General features: G+C 55.8%; 1 protein-coding gene across 3 annotated transcripts in view; it reads left to right on the forward strand.

Annotated features, from left to right (window-relative positions):
* Positions 1 to 22,885, forward strand: part of ARHGAP26 (Rho GTPase activating protein 26) — a 100,735-nt gene that overhangs the window by 9,308 nt on the left and 68,542 nt on the right. For all 3 annotated transcript variants that reach the window (XM_030284064.4, XM_030284065.4, XM_032750792.3), the window contains exons 2-10: positions 9,193 to 9,288; positions 10,174 to 10,235; positions 10,553 to 10,624; positions 11,660 to 11,761; positions 13,833 to 13,943; positions 14,182 to 14,286; positions 14,911 to 15,040; positions 15,297 to 15,397; positions 18,103 to 18,197. In XM_030284064.4, the coding sequence (XP_030139924.4) occupies positions 9,193 to 9,288; positions 10,174 to 10,235; positions 10,553 to 10,624; positions 11,660 to 11,761; positions 13,833 to 13,943; positions 14,182 to 14,286; positions 14,911 to 15,040; positions 15,297 to 15,397; positions 18,103 to 18,197 (874 nt within the window). The remainder of the gene's footprint in view (positions 1 to 9,192; positions 9,289 to 10,173; positions 10,236 to 10,552; positions 10,625 to 11,659; positions 11,762 to 13,832; positions 13,944 to 14,181; positions 14,287 to 14,910; positions 15,041 to 15,296; positions 15,398 to 18,102; positions 18,198 to 22,885) is intronic.

Genomic DNA, 22,885 nt, shown 5'->3' on the forward strand with positions numbered 1-22,885 from the left:
TGGCACAGGCTACCAGGGCAGTGGTGGAGTCACCATCCTGCAGGGGTTTTACAGATGACGCCAATGGTGATTGTTGGCTTTGGCAGTGCAGGGGGAGCAGCAGGATGTGAGAATCCCAGAGGGCTTTTCCCACCTCAGCTGCTCCATGGTTCTGTGCTGCGCCTTGGGCTGTGCATCCCCGTGCTCACCCTGCGTGCCTCCCTGTGCTCCGCTGGAGGTTTGAATTTATATTTCTCTTTTCCTGCCAGAGCAGGAAAAATTGACTCACTTGCCACTCATGTTCCTGCGAGCACAGTGGGATATTTCCTGTTCTTACAGCTGAGGTGGAGGAGCACTGGCGACAAAAGGATTTCCGCAGGTTCCTTGGGAGGAGAAGGAAGGAGGTTGTGCAGGACAGCTTCTGGAGGGGCTGGGAGCTGACCCCAGCTTGGCTGTGGGCAAGAGCTGCTGCCTCTGGGATGGGGACAGGGCAGGGGGGACAGGGGGGCACTGCCCCGTGCCATGGCCTGGCTGGGATGTGCCAGGAAAGCCTCCTGTCCTTCCTGCCCACAGGGACAGGGCCTTGGTGCCCTCCCCACCTGGGGCACGGGGGTCTCTGGGCCCCCTGGGGACCCCAATGCTTTGGTGCCTGCCCCTTGAGAAATCCAGCGGGCTCCCTGGGCCCACCTATTAGCTAATTAGGTTTAATAACTAACTAATCCAGAAGCTGGAGTGTGCCTGAGGCAATCTGCTCTGCCTGGCGGGGTCTGGCAGGGATTCTGCCACAGCCCCCCTGCCAGACCCCCTTCTGCTCCACTAATGGGCATTGCCTGGGTCAGGAGCAAATTTCTTGTGGATTAGTGTCCTCTAAATCGATTAGCTGTCTCAGGCAGGGCATTCTGTCCTAATGAAATGTGATTCCCGGCTCCAGTCGATGAAATATTGTGGTAACAAGGGTAAAGTCATCTCCAGCCTTCCTGTGGGTTGTGCCAAGGTTTGGAGAGGAATCACAGAAATACACGATGATTGAGGATGGAAATGACCTCCAAGATTGTCAAGTCCAACCTGTGACCCGTCACTGTCTTGTCAAGCAGCCCAGAGCACAGAGTGCCACGTCCTGTCCTTCTTTAGGCACCTCCAGGCACGGGGGCCCCACCACCTCCCTGGGCAGCCCCTTCCAAAACCTGACCATTCTTCCCAGGAAGAAATTTCTCCTGATGCCCAACCTGAACCTCTCCTGGCTCTTGGAGGAGAAGCTGCAATTACTGGAGCGGTGTGGTGCCGACAGGGACTGACCTGCACTCCCCAGTGAGGGAACTGGGGCAGTGTGGAGCTGTGAGTAAAACACTTCCATCCTGCCCTCAGAGGCACTTTACTCCCAGGTGTAAGGCTGGAGGCATTTCCATGACCTGCCTGGGGCAGGGCAGTGGGGCAGTGTGCAGGTGGAGGGGAAAGGTGATATTGGTCAATGCTGGTTTTGGGAACAGCAGTCAGGGATGGGGTGTGAAGGTCGGGCACTCGGTGCAGAGGGACAGCTGTGCTCAGCAGGTCTGACATCCCTCTCTGAGCCAGCACTGTGCCCAAATCCCTGGCCTGCTTGTGCCACAGGGATTTTCACTGCTGCTTCCTCACATTGTGTGCCCGTGGAAATGCCAGCCGGGGCGGTAATTTTCCATTTCATTACCACATCCCTGATGTTTTACAGGCACTTAAGCTGTTGCCCGTGTTTGCTGTTTGGATGCATCCCTCCTCTGTGTTGGAGTGGTGGATATTTGCGTTTGATTTTGTTTGGAGCCCCCCTGAGCTCCTGTTGCTGCGACGCCTGGCTCCCTGCCTGGCAGACTCTGCTGCAGGTTGGGACGGGCCGGGGGGTTCTGCCATCAAACAACACCAGGATGTGAACAAAAATAAGCACAGGGAAAAGTGCCAGACATGGGAGCTGGGTGGGGACGTGGAGAAATGCCGTTTTATTTTGTTGTGCTGCGAAGTACACGAAAGGCTCCGTGTCCAGCGCAAGGGGATGGCATCTGGGGGGTGCTGCCCTGTGCTGGGGGCAGGGGGCTGTGCCCCTCAGGAGCTGCAGGCACGGATGCTCTGGGGGCTGTGGGAGCTCTGGGGTGTTGCCATGTCCGTGCAGAGCACAGGAAGGCCCCTGGGCAGGGGTCACCAAGGGCTCTGCTGAGCCCCTGTGCTGGTTCTCTGCACGGTGGTGCTCAGCTGGAAGCTGCCTGCCAGGGTGGTGGTACCTGGCTTCGAGCCCCGTGTCTTCCAGGGCCATCCTGGGGGTGTGCAGTGGGTGCCAGGGCTGCAGGAGGGCTCTGGCAGCCCCGTGTTTCTGAGCCCCAGTGCTCCATGCAGGGAGTGAGGACTGGTGTTGGGCTGTGCCTCCCTGCAGCTGCAGACATCTGTCTCCTCAGGCTCTCCAGGAATGGGGAGCCTCTCCGGGGGTGGTTTACATCATTCCTGGGTTTTGTTTCCTGCGTGTCCTGGCTGCAGGCAGGGCAGGCTCTGCTGCCTGGCACCTGTGGCTCCAGCTGCCATCGCTGCCTTCGTCCCACCCGGCATCAGCACCTCTGCCCACGGTGCTCTCTGAGCCAGGAGCTGCTGCAGCTCGTTAAAATAACCTGATTAATGCAGAGCAGGGGCAGGGCCAGGCTGTGCTGGGCACAAGACAGAGCGCTTCACTTTGGAGTGGTTCCTGCAGAAAAGGGCTGCTCGGGCGAGTGGAGAACATCCTCCAGGGTTTCCACGCGGGACAGGTGGGAGTCTCCCAAGTCTTCCTTTCCTGGTGGGGTGGGGAGGTCGTGGCTTGATGGTTCACATGTCCAGTGCTGAAGTCCCTCAGGTGGGAGCCTTGGTGAGGGGCACTTCATTAACTGTGTCAGGGACATTTCATCAGCTGCATTATTAACCCATCCCCGCTGCCTGTACCAGCTTCTCTCCTGCCAGTGTCACAGCCCTGGTGCCACTCCGAGGGGGAAAGGCAGAGCTGTTTGCACAAGCTGGGTTCCTGCAGTGTCTCAGCCGCTGTGAGACAGAGATCTGACTCACCACAGTGGCTTTGTTGCAGTGTGACTTGATGGGCAAGTGCTAAGAAAAGCTGAACAGGAAGGATGGAGAGAGGCTGCGAGACCTTTGCCCCTGTGGCAAGGCAGGCCCAGCACTGGGCTCAGGGCTCCAGAGCCTGAGGAAGGCCAGGGCTGATTCATGCTGGAGACCTGGGACAGGAGGGCAAGGGTTCCAGCTGACCATCAACTCCCTCAAACCAGGGGAAAACAGGAGAATGGCTACAGCAGAGGGAGTTGAAGGAAGTGGCTTCTTGCCTTGGTGCTGCTGCAGCCCTGGCCCTGCTGCAGGATGTCACACTGGCCGTGCAGGACTGGCCCTGATGGTCCTTCTGGCTGCATTTCCCTTGGATCTCCAGTGCCTTCCATCAGGAATCTGGGGAGGCTTTGCAGAAACGTCCTGGCCTGGCAAAGCTCCCAAGGTAACTCCAAGCATTATTGATTTGGGGGAGGCAGGATGACGTGGCCGGGGTGCTGGGCTGGTGGGCAGTGGGGGATAATTTTAGCTGTGCAGCCAGGCAGTCCTTCCAAGGGATAACTTTGTTTTTCACGAAGCGCAGAACCTTTATCTCCTAAAATACCGTGGCAATATTTGAGGTCTTCAGCGTGTTGCTGGGCTCTGATCTGCTGTGTGAGCCTGGTCAATGGTGCCATTCAGCACACAAAGGGTCCTGTGTCCCTCTGGCCAGCGCTGCCGTACGGAGCCAGGCTGAGTCTGGGGATGGGGCAGATGGGGATGCTTTGGCTGCAGCAGTGCCCACACTCCCCTGGCTGCTGAGCCAGAGCTGGGGCACCCCCTGGACCTGCCCTCCTCGGGCATCTCGGGCAGGGCTTCAGGTTTGAGCTGTTGGAATCTGAGGTATTGATGATTCTGAGATTGTAAAAAGTCTCTGTCTTTCAGCCCCGCTGCCAAAGCAGAAGCCATAATTGGTCTGTGCTGGTTTCAAGGCTGTTTATTCTGTTTATCTCTAACATGTTCTGCTGCCCTGCCGCAGCTCTGTCCTGCAGGGCAGCGTGTGGGGCTCTGCCCTCAGTGGGATGGTACAAACATTAAATACCAGAAACTACCTGTGCTGGATTTACAATAACGTGCCAATATCTGTCACCTACGTTGGACAGTGTGTCCCCAGCCTGAACCAACAGAAAAATGCCAACACCACAGTGAAACATGGAGGGCATGAAGAAGGAGAAAAAGGACAAGGCACACCAATTTCCTCCATCTTGTCCCCTTTGGACCCCTAATCTAGAAACCTAAAATTTTACTTTTGCACCTGTGCCACACTTAATTATTACTCTTATCAAACACTCAGAGCTTGTAATTCACCCTGTAAGATTGAAAACTCTTTTCCATGGACAGAGATCACAGCCAGTGTCTCTGGGGGCTCTGTACAGGGGGTTCCTGACCCCTGCCAGGGTCCCAGGGCAGCCAGAGGGATGCCCTGGATTCCCACTCTGAGCAGTTTTGGGGTTTCTGCTTGAAGCAGAATGTGTGCTTATAAACTCCCCGTGGCAAAAGTGAAGCGCTGGGGTTTGGCCTGGCTGGGTGTGCTGCTGGAACAAGGCTCAGCTGGAGGCTGTGTGTGTGGAAAAGGCACCAAAATGGGGTCTGGGGGGCTGTGGGGCCATGTCAGCGATGCTCTCCATGCCTTGGGGTCCGGCCTGGGGTGACTGCAGGGACTGTGCAGTCCCCTGTGCCCGTGCCCTGCTCCTTGGGGGCACCTTGCTGTCTCTGGCACCCCGTAACCTCAATCTGTGGCGTGTGCCAGGCTGTGGCAGCCTCTCCACGGGCTGTTGTGCAGAACACGGGACAGAAGCTGTGCTGGAGGTGGGGTGGGCTCTGCCCATCTGCTTTTGTATATTTGCTCATGATGATTCAGAGGGGGAACCTGCCAGCAGCTGCCGTCCCTTCCTAAATCACTGATTAACTCCAACCACCTGGTGGAGAGGCTGTTTAATAAACAAATCAGTGCTAATTCAGTGTGGAAGTGACTCTGGGGCTGGGCCAGGCCCAGAGCACAGCAGTGTCTCATGGAGCTGGGCTTTGCTGACCTTGCTGGGAAGCGCAGAGAGGGGATTTGAACCTTCTGGAGCAAATGAAGCGTTTGTGACGCTGCCCTGACGCTCAGTGCTGACCCCAGTGCCGCTGGGGCTGGGCAGGTGACACTGTCTGTGATCTCTGTCCATGGAAAAGAGTTTTCAATCTTACAGGATGAATTACCAGCTCTGAGGGTTTGATATCAGTAATAATTAAGTGTGGCACGGGTGCAAAAGTAAAATTTTAGGATTCTAGGTTAGGGGTCCAAAGGGGACAAGATGGAGGAAATTGGGTGTGTCTTGTCCTTTTTCTCCTTCTTCATGCCCTCCATGTTTCACTGTGGTGTTGGCATTTTTCTGTTGGTTTAGGCTGGGGACACACTGTCCAACGTAGGTGACAGATATTGGCACGTTATTGTAAATCCAGCACAGGTAGTTTGTGGTATTTAATGTTTGTACCATCCCACTGAGGGCAGAGCCCCACACGCTGCCCTGCAGGACAGAGCTGCGGCAGGGCAGCAGAACATGTGAGAGATAAACAGAATAAACAACCTTGAAACAGCACAGACCAATTATGGCTTCTGCTTTGGCAATGGGGCTGACAGACAGAGACTTTCTACAATCTCGGGATCATCAATAGCACAGATTCTGACAGTGGTGACACCCCAGGCCTGCCCTGCTTGGGGCAGAGGGGCTGGGGACTGGCACTGTCCTCCTGTCCCTGTGTGGGGCTTGCAGGGGACAGACAGTCTGTTCTGCTGCTCTGCTGCTCTTTGCTGCGGGGGAAGGAAGGGGCAGGAGTCTCAGTTCCTGTTGTCCACTTGAACAGTAAATACAGGCTGTTAAGCAGTTTTCTTTGCAGGAAGTGTAGAAATCCTGCTCCGAGTGAGCCCAGAGCCAGGAGCAGCAGCATCCTCTGCTCCCCCTCTCTGGCAGCATTAACCCTTCATGGCCAGACTCAGCAGCAGGCTTGTCTTTAACCTGAACCACCCATCCTGCTGCTCCTGCCCTGCCCTGGGTCCAGCTGAGCCAGAGCTTTCTGCCCTTGCAGCAAATGCAGCAGACTGGCTGCAGTCAGCTCTGGGGAGAGCCCCCACCTGAGCCAGCAGTGTCACTTCGCCCTGGCTGACCTGATCTTTCCAGCACAGGACCAGGCAGGGGGCACATTTGTCTTCCTGACATCTCAGTTTGATGTGTTGTGGTTCCCCTCAGCGTCCTACCCGTTGTTTTTGGGGTGCTGACTGCAGACCTGGCTGAGTAGGGTCACCCCATAGTGCCCGGGGTGCTGCACTCATGGAGGAGGGGTGGGAAATCAGGACACAATCCTCCTAAAAACAGCCTTTTGCAGTACTTCCAAATTCCTTTGGAAGAGGCTTTTAATGTAAGAAGCAACCACTTCAGTCTCCTTATAGTAACAGCAACCACTTCCCAGAAGGATTAAACTCTGAGTAGCTGAGGAGGAGGAGGAGGGGGACACAGGGAGCACGACTGCTCCCTTGCTGCTGGTCCCTTGCAGGATTCCTGGGGCTGGAGCAGGTCCTTCAGCCAGGTTTGGGGGCAGCCCTGGAGCTGGAGGTGTGGGGCTGGGGTGGAATTCAGCCAGCAATTGCCCGGCTGCAGAGGGAGGAAGGTGGGGAGAGCCCTGGGCTGGCTGTGAGGGAGCAGGGACAGGCAGAGGGGGTGTTGAGGCTGCTCCCAGGAAAAGCTGCTGCCCTCTGACCTGCTGGGAGCTGTCCCCCTCCCTGCTGTTCCTGAGGATGCAGTGGATGGGGAGAATGCATCACTTTTTAAAAGGGCATTGTTTTACATCCCTGGTGGCTGCAGCTGTGCAGGTGGACTTGGGTGTGCCAGTTTTCTGTCAAGGGGACTTTCCTGAAGGGATTGTCCCATCCTCACCAGCCCGGGTGGGACAAGGGAGCCATGGGAGGTGAGGATGATGATGATGATGAGACCTGCAGCCCCAACTGGTTGTGTTGCTCAGGCAGAAGGATTTTTCTGGCTTTTTTTGTGGTGGCTTTCCCTGATGCTGTGGTTGACTGATCAAGCCAGCAGAGAACTTGGAAGGAAAACCCGCCAGCCCCTGGTGCAGCCCTGCTGTGGCTCATGTGCAGTGTCTGGGTGGCTTTGCTCGTGTGTGAGAGGAAGCAGCAGATTCTGTGAGCCTTTGCAGGATTTTGGGTTTGCTTGTCCACAGACCTGGGGAAGAAGAACCCTCAGGAGCTGAGGCTCATCCAGGGGCTGCCCTGTTCCCCCTGAGCCGTCCTGCTTCCACTGCAGGGGTGTTGTCCCAAAATGTAGTTGAGGGGTCCCAGGAAGAGGGGAATCTGGGGTGGCAGTGGCTTGGGGAGGACAGTGGGGCCCCACAGGGTGGACATGGGTGCCCCTCTCTCCTTCCCTGGCCGATCCTGCTGCTAATTTTATCCTTTATCACTCCAGGAGTTATCTCCCTCTCCCGCTGCCTCTCCCTTGCCTATTTATAAGCACCGTGGGCCATTGCTGCCAGTGCTGCTCTGGGCTTTGCTCTGGCTCCTGCCTGGTCCCAGAGCCCTGCCCTGCCCCTCGCTCTCAGGTGCAGCAGAGGGTGTCCCTGGAGAGGGTGGCCCTGCCCCGGGCTGGGGAGCTCAGTTCCCCCAGGTGTTCATCCCTGTGCTGCAGCAGCCTCCAGCTCTGGGGTGCAGCAGTGAAGGACACGAGGGGTGTCACGTCAGGCCTGGTTCAGGTGGGGACGTGGCACATGGAAGGTGGCCAAAGGCTCGGGAGGGGGCTGGGGGAGAGGAAATGGCTCCTTAGATCATTAACATCATCTCTGTGGTTATTCCAGGCCAGGCAGGAGGGACTGGGTGAGAGTCCCCGAGCCCTGGGGCTGCTCCAAGAAGCTCTGGTGAGGGGAGGAGGCTGCTCTGCTGCAGACACCAGCACGGGCATGGAATGGAGCAGGAACAGCTGCACAGGACTGTGCCAGTGCCCTTTGCTCAGCCCTGTGCTGAGCTGGAACAAACCCTCCCACCCTCCCGAGTCCCTCTTCTCAACCCTGCCCAGGAGCACCTGGGAATTTTCATTAAAATATATATCTTGCTTCTGTAGGTGCCAGTGGAGACTGCTGGCAGCTGCAGGCATGGGAAGGGTGTAAAAGCCATGCTCGTTCCATCCTCCAGGGAGCAAAGTGCAAATCCCGTTATGTGTGAACCTTCTCCGTGAAGAAGCCCCCTCTGTACTTTCCCACTGGGATAGCTCCCAGGGTTTCCCTCTCCCTGCCTGCCTTGGCTGGGTGATTTCCTGCTGCCTTAGGAAGCAGTTGTGTGCAGGCAGCCAGGACTGAACTGGGCAGGATTAACCCAGGGCTGGCAGCAGCGATACCGGGACAGCAGCTTTAATGCTTGGAGAGAGTTGCCAACTCCCTTATCCCACGGGGAAGGCAAAACACTTGGACTCTGGTGTGGTTATCTCTTGGCTGTTGGTGTCTGGGAGGAGGAAACAGCCTTTGCGTGCACACACATTTTCCACCCGTGCTGGGAAGGGGAAAAGCCCATGGAATTTTGGGCTTTGAGTGAAGAAATGCACGGGGAGCAAACACTGAGCTCCTCGCACCGGCAGTGCTGCAGCCACACGGGGCCTGTGGTGGCCTCACGGTGCCCAGCACTGTCTGTGTGTGCCAGGTTAAAAGGCTGCCTGGAAAAGCCAGTCCTGGATCCACTCAGGTCACTGTGAGTAAGAACTTAATAGGATCCAGACCTCAGAGGGAATCTGCAGCTCGGGAAGCAAAGCAGCTCTGTGCTCTGCCTTCCCTCCGCGGGGCAGCAGCATGGCAGAGGTGCCATCTCTCGGGGGGCAGTGCCACTGTGTGCCACCATTTGCTGCTGCCCCGTGGCTCTGGGGCTGAGCTCTGGGGTGGCTCTTTTGGTATTTTGGAGTTTCATCTCCTGTAGGGTGTTGTGGGGGTGCTGGCAGGGACCCCACAGAGCCCTGTCCCTGGGGTGGGTGCAGAGGGGCAGCGCTCTGGGGCTTGCCTGGTGGCAGGGTGCCTCTGTGGGTATTTCCTGGCTGGGATGTGTGTCTGCCTGCTCCCTGCTGTCGGGGCACTTTCCCACGTGTGTTCCTGCTCCTGCTCTCACAGACCTGTCGGCCGCCAAGCGCAAGTTCGCCGATTCCCTCAACGAGTTCAAATTCCGCTGCATCGGCGACGCAGAGACCGACGATGAGATCTGCATAGGTGAGTCCTGGGGCTCCTGCAGCCACTGCCTGGAGTTTCCCTGAGCAGGGCAGGCAGGGAAACTCACTCCAGGACACCGAGGGAATTTCTCTGCTGGAAATGCCTCATTCCTCCTGGCTGAACAGCAGCAAAGCCTTCCCCAGGGGATCACTTGTTGCTTCTTGGCCTAAATCTGTGCCTGCCAGATAGGAAAGGGAGAAGATTGCCTGTATCTGAAACCACCTCAGTTAGCTGCATGTTTTGCACTGGAGAGGAGCATCTGGAGGTGCTTGTGGCTGGATACCCTGCCAGGAGCTGTGCTCTGAAGCAGAGGAGCAGCAGTGTCACACAGAATCCTGTGCTTGAGGGAATCAGCGCTGCCGAGCCTGGCAGGGCTCTCTGAACTAAGCCTGGCTCAGCCACAGAGCTTCTCCTGGCACAGGGCAGTGGTTTCAGCCTCTTCCCTCTCTCATGCTGCTCCTGCCCCAGCTGAACTTCTAGAGCTTATTGTGCACATCGTCTGGAGCCAGCAGAGCAAAGAAGCTTTAGCCCTGATTTAACTGTGCTTGTTTATTTGTGCCCAGTCTCTCAGCAGAAATAGCTGCTCACCCAAGTCTCCCTGGTGCTGTGCCCCTGCTGGGGAGCTGCCCCTCGTGTGCTGTGCTGTGGGGCTGGTTGGGGACTGGCTGTGGGCAGGGCAGGGTTGAGCTGAGGATGTTGCTGTCTGGAGGAGGAAGGCTGGCCCTGGGGATGCTCTGCTGCCAGTGTAGGCGGCAGGAACCTTTCTAGGGAGAGAGCAAAGATAATAAAAACCCAAACCTCCCCACGCAAAACACAGGCAGAGCCCCTCAGTGCAGCCTCTTTCTTTAAAAACTGGATGTTCAACGCTGACTGTGTCCCTTCCAGCCAAGTCTCTGCAGGAGTTTGCCACGGTGCTGCGGAACCTGGAAGACGAGCGGATGCGCATGGTACGGCCCCGGCTGTCCTGGGCAGGGGGTGGTGGCACCTGGGGCACCGTGGTGACAGTGACTGCCAGCCCCGGTGCTCCTTCCCTCGCCTGGCAGGGGAGGGCAGAGGAGGGAGAGGGTGGCTCGGTGGGGAAACACTGAAAAGCGTCAGGAATGGAGTGTAGCTGTCGGAGAGCGGCCGGTGCTGCTGCAGGGGGCTCAGAGGTGTGCAGAGATGGAGGGGTGAAGCCTGGGGGGTTCTGGGGCCAGGGGGAGGGGGGTTTCCAGGGAAAAGGCTGTGGATAGCACAGGTGAGCTGTGCCTGTCTTTGCCCCCAGATCGAGAACGCCAGCGAGGTGCTGATCACGCCGCTGGAGAAGTTCCGCAAGGAGCAGATCGGGGCTGCCAAGGTAACCCAGCCACTGCTCCCGGAGCTGGCCAGGAGCTGGCACACTGCAGGATGGGCTCGGGCATGGGAGGAGGCTGTGTGCTGCTGCGGGATGGACACGGGGCGATCCAGCTCCTGGGAAGTGCCTCAGTAGTGTTCTGAGTTCACCCACAGCCAAAGGGCAAAGAGCTGCATGCCAGCCGAAGTGAACTTTTTCCTTACTCCAAGGAAGAATTAGGATTTTCTTGGAGGGGCTCACATTTTCCTGAGTCCCCCAGCCTGCACTGCCCACCCCGAGGCATTGCTGGGGGCTGCACGGGAACTCGGACGCTTCAGGCAGGGCAGGGAAGCACCGGTGAGGCTGAGGGTGGCTGTGAGACAGCCTGGCCCCCCCTCTTGCTTTCCTGCCTTTGTTCTGAAATGAAAACCAGTGTCTGTGGCTCCCCTGTTGTTATAACAACCTGCTGCTGCCTGCAAGCAGCTCGTGCCAGTGCTGGGCACGGCAGTGGTGCCCAGCCCGGCCCCGGGCAGCTGAAAACAAACCACAGAGAGGAGTCCTGCAGCAGGCACCTGCTGGCATGGGTTGGGTCCTGGCGTCTTGGGGTGGCCAGGCTGGCACAGGGGTGCAAAGGAAAGTGAAGTTGGCATCCTTAATGCTGCTGCCACAAACAGCTCGAGGTGCTGTGTCCCTGTCCCCCGTGACACAGAGGAGAAGCTCTTGCAAGGGGTGGCAGGGGTGGGATGTGGATTTGTGACCATGTTCTGCTTACAAAGCACTTTCCTTGCTCTGTGGTTTTTGGATCTGGATGTTTTACCAAGCACTGGGCCCCAGGAATAGAGGAGGGGTTCCCTCCAGCCTTGGCATAAACTGCTTTCCTGTAGCTGCCTGATGCTGGCAGATAAAAGCAGCCTCACTTGCTTCCAGCTGCTGCCCTCAAGTCCTGTCTCGTGTTGGCTCCCACCTGGGACTGCCATCCTGCCCGGTGCCATGGGGATGCTGTCACAGCTGCTCTGGGACCGTCGTGTTCAGTGTCACACTTTGTGTCCTGTTTTGTAGGATGCCAAAAAGAAATACGACAAGGAGACTGAGAAATACTGTGGTGTCCTAGAAAAACACTTGAACTTGTCTTCCAAGAAGAAAGAATCCCAGCTTCAGGAGGTGAGAGCAGCCTCAGTTTCCATGTCTGGCTGTGAGCGTGGAGAGCTTTTTGAATGCCTCACACAGCTTTTAACAATGGTTCTCCTGGCTGTAAACTCATTTTTTCCCCTCACTCTGGCTGCGGGTGCTGGGTTTTCCCCTTTTCCTGTAATGAAAGGATATGGAGCCTTCTTGGTGAGTAAATCAGAGAGATCCCAAAATGGATAGCAATCAAAAAGGAGAGAGGTTTATAATTAAAGAGTGTAACAGAAAGAAACTGGTTCTGCTGCAGGCTTCCCATGTGCCAGCACAAATCATGGATGTCTGGTCTCCTCTGCAAGTGGCTGCTCTGCTTTGTGCTCCAGGGGAGAAGGGATCAGGCTTAAACTCTTTAAGAGCCATCAGTGATTGAGGACGTGGTTAGCTATGGTGACAGTGCTCCTGCTGGATGACTATGCCGAGTTTTCAATCACTTCTTTCGAGTCTGGAATTCCTTGTGCTGGCCCAGAGCTGGGCTGGTCCTGCAGGATGTGTGTCTGTGCCTTTGGGCATGGTGCTGGTGTGCTGCTGATCCCTTACTGGGGGCACTGGTGGGCTCCTGTACCCAGTGGTGGGACCGTGCCCCGCAGAGCAGGGGACTTGAGAGCAGAAGTACCTGGGGCACAGGTGATCATCTTCCAGCAAATCAGGGCTGAGGAGGGCTCAGGGTCTGGGCAGGTGTGCCTGCAGGCCAGCCTTGTCCTTGGGGTTTGTAAAGAACTTCCCATGTGGGAGCACCCAGGTGTTCCAGGGAATGGTGGCTTTGAAATGACCTCTGAGCCCTCGGCTTAGTTGGTGTTTGAGGTGCTGATATGGGGCATGGGGGTGGAAGGAGTTCTGGCTGTGGAGGGAAGGGTCCACTCGTGGCTGTCAGAGGTGTGATCCTGTGCCCTGGACAGAGCACGGCCTGTGGGGCTGCCTGGAGATGCCCTACGGGGTCCAGGAGGGATGAGGAATGGGATGTGTGCAGGATCCTGTGTGGGATCCTGTGCAGGACGTGTTTGGGATGCAGCGTGGGATTCTGTGCAGGATTCTGTTGGGGATGTGTGAGGGATTCTCTTCGGAATTCAGTCTGGGATGTGTTTAGGATGCACACGGGATTCTGTTTGAGATTCAGTCCAGGATGTGTGCAGGATTCTGTTTGGGATTCTGTTTGGAATTCAGTCTGGGATGTGTGCGGGTCGCAGTGTGGGATTCTGTTCAGGATTCAGTTTGGGATGTGTTTGGGATTCACTCCGGGATGCAGTCGGGATGTGTTTGGGATTCAGTCCGGGATGTGTGTAGGATGCAGTCCGGGATGTATTTGGGATGCAGTCGGGATGTATTTGGGATGCAGTCGGGATGTGTTTGGGATGCAGTCGGGATGTATTTGGGATGCAGTCGGGATGTGTTTGGGATGCAGTCGGGCTGTGTTTGGGATGCAGTCGGGCTGTGTTTGGGATGCAGTCGGGATGTGTGTGGGATGCAGTCGGGATGTGTGTGGGATGCAGTCGGGATGTGTGTGGGATGCAGTCGGGATGCGTTTGGGATGCAGTCGGGTGCCGGCGCTGCGCTGGCTGCTGGTGCCATCTGCCGGCATCCCCAGCCGCCCCTGCCGCTGCTGCCGGGCGGGCAGGAGGAGCTCGCAGCCCGCTGGAAGCAGCTCCCAGTTCAGGGCTGGTTCCCGTTCCCACCGAGGGAGGGGTTACCTTAGAAACAGGATTCCGTGTGGGGCTGTGAAATGTGGCTGTGGGTCCCTGGCGAGGGGCAGTGCTTTCCAGAAAAGGGAAAGTTACCTTTTCTCCTCGAGTTCACAGTGCTTTCCATGTTTCTCACCTCTGCTGCATGTTTTCTACCCAGCTGTTGGGGAGGTGAGAACATGAGTGAGAACACCCATTTTTCTCAGCTGAAGGAAGAGCTTGCTCAGGTGGATCAGGTTTATGTTTATTGCTGCGCCATCCCTCCAGCTGGGGCTGGGGGCTGGAGCTGGGTTTGCTCTGCCTGGGAGTTTCCCATCAGAGCCAGGTGTGCTCTGGTCCTTCCTGAGCTCTGCTTCCCCTCCAACCCTCTGCAGGCAGACAGCCAGGTGGACCTGGTTCGGCAGCACTTCTACGAGGTCTCCCTGGAATACGTCTTCAAGGTGCAGGAGGTGCAGGAGAGGAAGATGTTTGAGTTTGTGGAACCTGTAAGTGAGCTCTCAGCCTGCACAAAACTGGGGTGGTGTGGTGAAACGGGTGAAATGGGGAGCCGTGGCAGTGCAGGGGCCAGGGGTCCAGCCTCACCCCACAGCCCCTCTCACAGAGGGCCCACCAGGGAGCCCCTCCACTCCAGGGGCTGCAGGGCCCCCTCCCCTCAGCACTGGTGGCTCTGGGTGCAGCTCTGGGGCTCTACTGACCATCTCCATTTGCTTTTTCCCAATGCAGCTGCTGGCCTTTCTGCAGGGGCTGTTCACGTTCTACCACCATGGCTACGAGCTGGCAAAGGACTTCAGTGATTTCAAGACAGAGCTGACAATCAGCATCCAGAATGTGAGTGTGCCCAAGGTGTCCCTGTGCCCGGGCTGTCCCCATGCCCAGGGTGTCCCTATGCCCATTGCTGTCTGTCTCCAGAGCCACCTCACCTTCTGGTGTATTTTAATCACAGAATCCCAGACTGGTTCGGGTTGGAAGGGACCTTAAAGCTCATTCCACCCTTTGTCATGGCAGGGACACCTTCCACTGTCCCAGGCTGCTCCAAGACCTGTCCAGCCTGGCCCTGGACACTGCCAGGGATCCAGGGGCAGCCAGAGCTGCTCTGGGCACCTGTGCCAGGGCCTGCCCACCTTCAGGGAAGAATCTTTTCCTAATATCAAATCCAAATCTCTCCACTTTTAGTTTAAATCAATTTCCCTTGTCCTATCACTATTGACCCATGTAAAAAACCACTCTCCCTCTTTTTGTGAGACCCCTTAAAGTTCTGGAAGGTCTTTCCAATTGTTGTAATATTTTTGCTTTAGTTAAGTTCAGGCCCAGGAAGCAGACCCGCCCTGTGGCTGCCCCTGGGCTCCCCAGTCCCATTTCCCACAGGGCTGTAGGGACCAGCCCCACCTCGTGTGCTGCAGAGCCAGGCATGGGTCCCTGCACTGGAGAAGACATTCCTGTTTTAATTCGCAGACAAGAAATCGCTTTGAAGGAACCAGGTCAGAGGTTGAAGCTTTGATGAAGAAGATGAAGGAGAATCCCCATGAGCACAAAAACATCAGCCCTTACACCATGGAGGGGTATCTCTACGTGCAGGAGAAGCGTAGGTGTTGGGCTGGGGAACGGGGGGTGGCTGCCTGGGGAGGGGGTTTGCCAGGACAGGGCACAAAGGCTGATGCAGGGAGACAGGGATTGACCCATGAGCGGGAATGTGGCAGCCAGGGAGAATCACTGCCAGTGCCCCATGAAAGTCTGTTAGGTACAGCAGTCTGGCATGTGAAAGGATGGTTAAACACAGAGGGTTCTGATGGGAGGGCATTGGAACTGTTCTGGGCATGAACCCTGTGTTTGCTCTGCAGGTCACTTTGGCACTTCCTGGGTGAAGCATTACTGCACCTACCAGAGGGAATCGAAGCGCATCACCATGGTGCCCTTCGACCAGAAGTCGGGGGGAAAAGGGGTGAGTGAGTGCTGGGAGCAGGAGAAAAAGGGGTGAGTGAGTGCTGGGAGCAGCAGGGAAAGGGGTGAGTGAGTGCTGGATGTAAGAGGGAAAGGGGTGAGTGAGTGCTGGCTGGCAGCAGGACTGTGTCCTGCCAGGGAGCACGTGGCACTGCTGGCTGCAGGCTCTCCTGGGGATCAAACTGTGTCACCTTTTTGGCAAGGTGACACAAAGGCAGTGAAGTGGGTCACATGTGTTCCAGGCTGAGTGGCTGCCCCACGGGGAATGAACTTGGCACTGGTTTGGGAAAGAAAAGACAGGAAACCCCCAGAGCCCACAGATCTTTGCCAGCCACGTGCACCCAGCACCCTGCAGCTCCATGGGTGCCTGCTCCCCAATCCCTCATTCCCACTCCAAGGCACAGACAAGAGAAGCTGTTCATCATTTTGCTCCTTCTCCAATTCCTGTGACTTGTCCAAGGCCAGGTTGGATGGGGCTTGGGGCAGCCTGGTTGAGTGGAAGTGTCCTTGCCCATGGCAGAGTGGAACAAGATGAGCTCTAAGTGCCCTTTCTACCCAAACCACTCTGTGAGTCTCTGATGATCCTGTGACTCGGCCAGTGAAGTTGTTTTGTTTTGGACAGGGCCACAGGAGAGCCTGGAGCTCCCCTTGGCTCCCAGGGGCTGTGAAGAGCAGGGGGAGCAGTGGATGTGTGTGTGGGGAGCCAGCACATGCTGTGTCCCCGTGCTCCCAGGCTGTGTCCAGGGCTGGCTTTGCTCCTCTGTTCAGCAGGAACAATAGAGCCCTCCACACTTCCCAGCTGGGACAGTTTGCAAACACAACCCCCTTGCTGGGGAGTGCCTGGGGCAGCTGGACAGGCTCCCACATGGCTTCCTGCTGGCATGGGGAGCCAGCTGTGGGCAGGGAAGCTTCTAAAATTAATTTCCTCTTGCCTTGGAGCATCTTCATTATAGCTCAGCATTAACATATCCCAGCCCTGTAATCATCAGTGCCTGTACTGTGTTTTGTCTGCTCCCTTCCCATTTCAGGGCTCTCCCAGCAGCCAGGGCTGTGGGAGCTGCTGGCAGAGCCTGAGCCCCTCTCCAGGGCCAGGCTGGAGCCCCTCTCCAGGGCCAGGCTGGAGCCCCTCTCCTGGGCTGTGCTTGCCCTTGTGCCTGGCACCACCCTGGCAGAAATGCTGCCCGTGCGGGGGCAGCTCTGCCTGGGCTCCAGGGCTGTCAGTGGTGACCACCGTGGACATCTGAGCACAGAGCAGCCCTGGGGCCTGGGGCTGCACTGCTGGGAGCTCTGGGGTCTGGCTGCAGCAGGGGCTGAGGAGCTGCGTGAGGACACCCATCACTCCCGGGTCATAGGAGACATCAGCCCCTCGTGACCTTGGGCTGTGGCCAGAGCTGGGTTTGGAGCAGGGGAATTCCCTGGATTCTGGACAGGGAGCTGGGCAGAGTAGCAGCAGCCTTGTGCTGGCTGGGGGCACCAGGGGCAGGCCTCTGCCAGACCCAGGGACAAGCCCTGCAGGAGCTCTTCTGTATTCTGGGTCTGTGCTGGGTCCCTGGTCTGGGACAGGAGAGTTCTTGGTGGGTCAGAAACCAGGGAAGCCCATGAGAACAGTCAGGTTAGGGCTTTTTTTGGGTCAGGCTCAGAGTCCCAACAGAAGAGCACCTACAGCAGTGCCTGCAATGTGGGCAATGAGCAGGAGGGGCTGGGAGCCAGAGTGAGCAGGAAAACTGCTGCCAGCATCTGGGATGGGTAGGACTGAGTGTTGGGGAGCCTTTTGGTTGTCAGGAGCTGAATGGTGGTGGCAGTGAAGAGGAGCTGATGGATAAGAAGCAGGGAGTCACCTTCCCTGGGGGGATTTAATGGACGTGTAGTTGTGGCACGTGAGGACATGGATTAGTGGTGGGCTTGGCTGTTCTGGGCAACTTTCAGACTCTGTGATCTTTGAGGTCTTTTCCAATCTAAGTGCTTCTAAATATGTTTCCTGGAAAAATGGTGATGTCAGGGAACAGGGTGGTCAGCCAAGGTGTCATCAGGAACAGCACAGAGAGCCCAGAAAAGTGTCTGTCTCCAGGAACTCCTTCAGAATTCATTTTCTCTTAAGTCATCAGTGGAATTTCACAGTTGCAGGGGAAGTGTCTGTGCTGGCAGGGGCTGAGGCAGGATTCCCTCCAGCAGAGGACAGCAGTGCTCACAGATCCTGCTGGATCGCTGCTCAGCCCTCTGGAAACCCAGTACAGCTTGGATGCAGAGAGGCATTCTCGGGGTGGGAGAATGGTTTTGTCATTGATTTGTTATATAATAAACAATTTAAGACGTGTTTGCTCCCGTTAAGAGTCCTCGTGTGCACAGTGCTGCCAAAAACACAGTGTGGAGTTCAAACTGCCAGCAGGTCTAGGGAGTGTTGTTCAGCAATGGAAAATAAAGCTGATTTTGCCCAAAAGTTGTGCTCCAGCAGTACCTGCCCACATGAAGAATGGGTTGTGTGGTGCTTTTTGCACAGATTGAATTGTGGGCATCACGAAGGGAAGGCTCCTCATGAAAGGTTTTGGACTAAATAAGGGTAAAAAGACAGGTCCTTCTGTCAGAGATATAAATAGATGTTTTTAGCAGGGTGATGTTGCCAGATCCCCCCAGGTTTGAACCTGCTCATTGACAGGCCTGTGGCTGCTGGTTGTTCTCAGCCCCAGCTGTGATTTTGTCTCTTCTCAGGGGGAGGACGAAGCTGTCACCCTGAAATCCTGCACGCGGCGGAAAACAGACTCCATTGAGAAGAGGTTCTGCTTCGATGTGGAGGCTGTGGATCGGTGAGTGCTGCAGGAGGCTCCTGGGGCTGTGCTGCCCGTGTGGAGGGGAGGGCAGTGCTCTGCACTTGGCTTTGGAACGTGTTTCTCTCCCTTAGTCACACCCCTGTGAGTGGAAAGCATTAGTCCAGGAATCACACCTTGCCCAGCCAGGTGCTCTCTGTGTCTGGAGTCAGTGCTGTGGCTTACAAGTCTTCCTGACTCAAGTCTCTCTGACTTGAAGGGTGTTTCAGCACCTCTGCAGCCTCTGGCCACACAAGGCTGAGTGGTTGCCAGCCTGGGAAAGGCGCTCTGTGGCTCTTCTGGGAGGGATGTGCTGCCTCTTTCCAGCACTGGCGATGTGTTGAAATACTGTCAGCTTTCTGCTGGACTGGCTGTTGCTGGCTCAACATGGATGGGTGATAATTGACTCTGGCTCGTGCCTCCAGGCACTTTCACTCCTTTTTCCTGAAGGAGGAAAACACTTCTGCTGTGGCTTATCGAGCAGCAGCTGGACCTGAGGTGTGTGTGGATTCAATCTCTGGCACCCAGGAGTGAGAGCTGTTACCCTATCAGCTAGCATCATGCAGGGCTTACACACACAAACAGGAAAGCCAGGCTGGGGTTGCTATTCCAGGAGGAATTAGTCACTGCCTCGGGTCTCCCTTGCTGCAGAAGTTCACATGGTTCACAAAAGCTCACTGCAAAGGCACTCAGTGTGTCCTCCCATCTGCAGGAATTCCCTGGAAGTCCCAGAAAAATCCAAGTTCATTACAATCTGGGTGTTGAATAATGCTGGAATGACCCCTGGTGCCTCTCCCTGTCCAGCTTTCAGTGCCAGCCCGTGGCAGGGAGGGGTGGGGGTGATGGAGCTCTGCCTGTGTTGGCTGAGGGAGGAGATAACCTGGGGCTGCCTCCCACTCTCTGGAGCTCTGCTTTTCTCCAGAAAGCTGCAGGATTTCTGCTGACACAGGAATTTTTTTTTTTTTTTTTTTTTGCTGTGCCCTGAAGATATTTTTTTATGATGTGAAAATCAAACTAAAAAGTTGGAGAAGGAGAATGGAGTCACAATAATTTTCTTCAGCGTGTTCGGAGGCAGCTGAAGCTTCCCTTGATGTTTGGAGCCTGCCAGGCATGGGATCAGGAGCTGCTCCAGAAATCTGCACGCTCCATGTAAATCATGGCAGTGGAGTGGCACAGGAAGGGAAACCTGAGGAATTTCTCCTTTCATGTTCACATTCCTGCTGCAGGGATTTGCCTGAGCAAGCAGGAGAGGAGGACACACCTGAAGGAAAAGGCTGTTTTTTCCCAATATACAGGCAGCTCTGCATTGTCTTGGTATCAGAATTTGTCATTAGATGTCTAAAATACTGGGTATTCCCAGGATAAACTTAAGAGGAAGAGGAAAGAACAAGTTTAGCCACGGCTGAAAGAGGTGTGGTGTGCCCAGCCTGTCTCCCTCTCCCTGGGGGCGATGTGGGCACCAGCAGGTCCCGCTGTCAGTGGCAGGGTGTGCTGGAGATCACCTCCACCCTGACAGCTCCCAGCTCTCAGACAGCCTGGAGGTGGCAGCCTCGGCTGCTGCTTCAACCCTGCACAGAAACGGGATTTTGGCAGCCTTGCATTTGGGGAGCTCACACAACACGGGCTGCAGCTCAGCATAGCACCCTAAATAGCACCAGCCCAGAGCTGTTCCTTCCTAGGTGGGAAAAAAAAAAAGTGGATTTTTCCTCCTGTAAAGTGATTCAGCACAACCAAGCTGAAAATCTGGAGCCTGATCTGTTATTACAGCGTTGGCTCCTTGTCACAGAATCCCAGAATAGTTTCTGTTGGACCTTAAAGCTCATCTCATTCCGCCCCCTGCCATGGGCAGGGACACCTTCCACTAGACCAGGTTGCTCCAGCCCCCATCCAGCCTGGCCTTGGCATTTACAAACAGCTCTCATGTTCAGTGTAGCAAGTTAGAAGTATTGTATTGTGTTGTTACAGCAAAATTAACCCCAGAGTGGTGTTCTAGCTGAGATACACCCTCAGTGTGATGGATACTGTGTTTTACTGTTAATGCCCTTTTTCATTAACTAAACTTGTTTGTAGTCTCTGCACATTAAATCAGGTTTGTAAACAAGGAAAACAGGGATGTCAGCCAGTGTCCTATAAAATGAGCCCGGGGAGAAGGAGTATCTCATTTGACTGATGACAAAGGCTTTGTCATTTAGGATAATGTAGGTCATTGCTCTGGGCCAGAAGCAAACTGCTTCTGAGTGCCAGCTGGCTTTTAGGGGAGCAGGAGCTTTTCAAAGGCAGGGTTTGGCCTCTTGGTGTGTCACCAGAGCAGTGAGCTCTGCAGGTACCACCGCCTGTGTGCCCCCAGAGTGACTGGCACCACATCTGGACACGGGGGAATCCCAGAGTCACTGAGGTAGGAAAACACCCCCAGCACCATCGAGTCCAAGCTGTGCCTTATCCCCACCTTGTCCCCAGCCCAGAGTCCTTCCTGGGACACCTCCAGGGATGGGCAATCCAAACCTCTCTGGGCAGCCCCTTCCAATGCCCGACCACCCTTTCCACGCAGAAATCCTTCCTGAAAGAACTGGTGCAGTGGCTGGGTGGTTGGCATGGGGTGGGAGGGCTGCCAGGTGCCTGCCCAGTGCTGCCCCGAGCAGATGGCTTTCCCCAGGAGGGCTGCTGGCCTTGCTCTGGGGATGCACCTGGCAGAGACAGGGCTCTGGCAGTGGCAGGAGCTGTCCCCTGCCCCTGTGCCAGGTGCCCCCAGCCCTGCGCTGCACAGTGCAGCCTGTCCCTGCTCCTCTGCCGGTGTCACCTTTCCAGCGACCTTTACAGCAAAGCCTCGGGGTTGTCGCAGGGGGGTGAGGGATGGGTTGTCACAGCGAGGGATGAGGCTCCTTCTCCTTGGTGGCCACGGGAGCCACGGTGGCCCTGAGCCCTGTGGGGCGTGCTGGTGGTGGCAGTGCTGGTGGTGGCAGTGCCGGTGGTGGTGATGGTTGTGCTGGTGGTGATGGTTGTGCTGGTGGTGGTTGTTGTGCTGGTGGTTGTTGTGCTGGTGGTGGCAGTGCTGGTGGTGGCAGTGCTGGTGGTGGCAGTGCTGGTGGCAGTGCTGGTGGTGGCAGTGCTGGTGGTGGCAGTGCTGGTGGCAGTGCTGGTGGTGGCAGTGCTGGTGGTGGCAGTGCTGGTGGCAGTGCTGGTGGCTGTGCTCTGAGCTCTGTGTGGGCACCCAGACTTTCTGAGTTCAGGGACAGTTTCCCCTTTAATTCCATCTCTGCTCCCCAGCATTCTGGGCCCACGTCTGGCTCCTGGTGCCTGGCCCGTGGCCGTGGGGTCCTGTCAGGGCTGCACTGCTCTGCTCAGGACTGGGAAGGTCTCTGTGCACTCAGCCCCTGTTATTAATGCACTCTTGTGCCTTTTCATCAGCAGTTTAGATTGTCTCGCTGTGATAAGCTGCTACAGCAGTTGGAAGTTCTTATCTCTTTCTATTGCTTTCCTTATTTGTTTGTTTTCCTGGAAAAAGGAAAAGCTATCGCAGTTTCTCATTTTCTCAGTGTGCTTAGTCACAGCTCCTTAAGGCTAGGCCATTTGTCACAAAAGCTGAGATATTGAGAAAATTCAAATTTCCTGTGTGGTCTCATATGGAAAAAGCTCCCATTTTTAGATTATACCATATTGAGAATATTCTTTCTTATTAAGTGCTTGCCATGTTCTGCTCTGGTCTCACCCTCCTACACTCACTCCATTTAGAAATGGATTTCTTCTGATCCCAAAATATCCCTTCCCCTCCTTGTGTCCGGGAAAAAGGCAAAGGGGTTTGGTTCCCGCAGGTGGAAACTTGGAATGCAGCACCTCGGAGTGAATCAGCAGTCCTGGATCTCCACAACAGCTCAGGTTGCAGGAGGGTGTCCTGCTGCCTGGACTGGGCTGGGCTGGCTCCACCAGGCTGCAGGTGCATCCTGGTGTTGGGAGGAGCTGGGAGCTGCCCCACACCAAAATCTGTGCTTACTCTGTGTTATCTTTATAAATAATTATCTGTTTAAGTGACCCCCAGTATTTGGGGTAATTTGTTGGGTGAGGGGGACAGATGTGTGTTGCTAATCTTTTGGGAAAGGATGTCAGAGTGGGGTTCTTGAGAGGATTCAGAGCAGGGTTTTTAAAAGGATGTCAGAGCAGGATTTTTGAGAGGATTCAGAGCAGGGTGTTTGGGAGAACATCAGAGCAGGGTCTTTGAAAGGACATCAAAGTGGGGTTTTTGAGAGGATTCAGAGCAGGGCTTTTAAAAGGATGTCAGAGCAGGGTTTTTTACAGGATGTCAGAGCAGGGTTTCTGCCATGGCTGTGGAAGGGGCTGGTCCTGAGGAGGCTCCATGGGGATGGTGCTGTTGGCAGGCAGTGTTTCCAGCAGGAGGCTGATCCAGTGCCAGCCATCCGACCTGGCTGTGAGCACATGGAGCCCCGTGGGCATCGGCCACATCCATAATGAATGAGGTGTAATGTGTGGGTGCATTTTAAATTTATCGCGGCCAGGAAGATGGTTCTGCTCAGGAAAGTGATGCAATGGGTGCCCTGGCAAATAAACACCGGGGGAGGAAAAGCAGGGCTATTTGCAATGGAAATTGGGTTTAATTCAGTTTCACAGCCCCTCCCCTCATGCTGTTAAAGGAGTTTGGCTTTGAAGTGAAGCCCGAGGAGTTGTTATCTGCTCGG

The sequence above is a fragment of the Taeniopygia guttata genome, chromosome 13 (genome assembly GCF_048771995.1).
Source record: "Taeniopygia guttata chromosome 13, bTaeGut7.mat, whole genome shotgun sequence".
Classification (NCBI taxonomy): Eukaryota; Metazoa; Chordata; class Aves; order Passeriformes; family Estrildidae; genus Taeniopygia; species Taeniopygia guttata.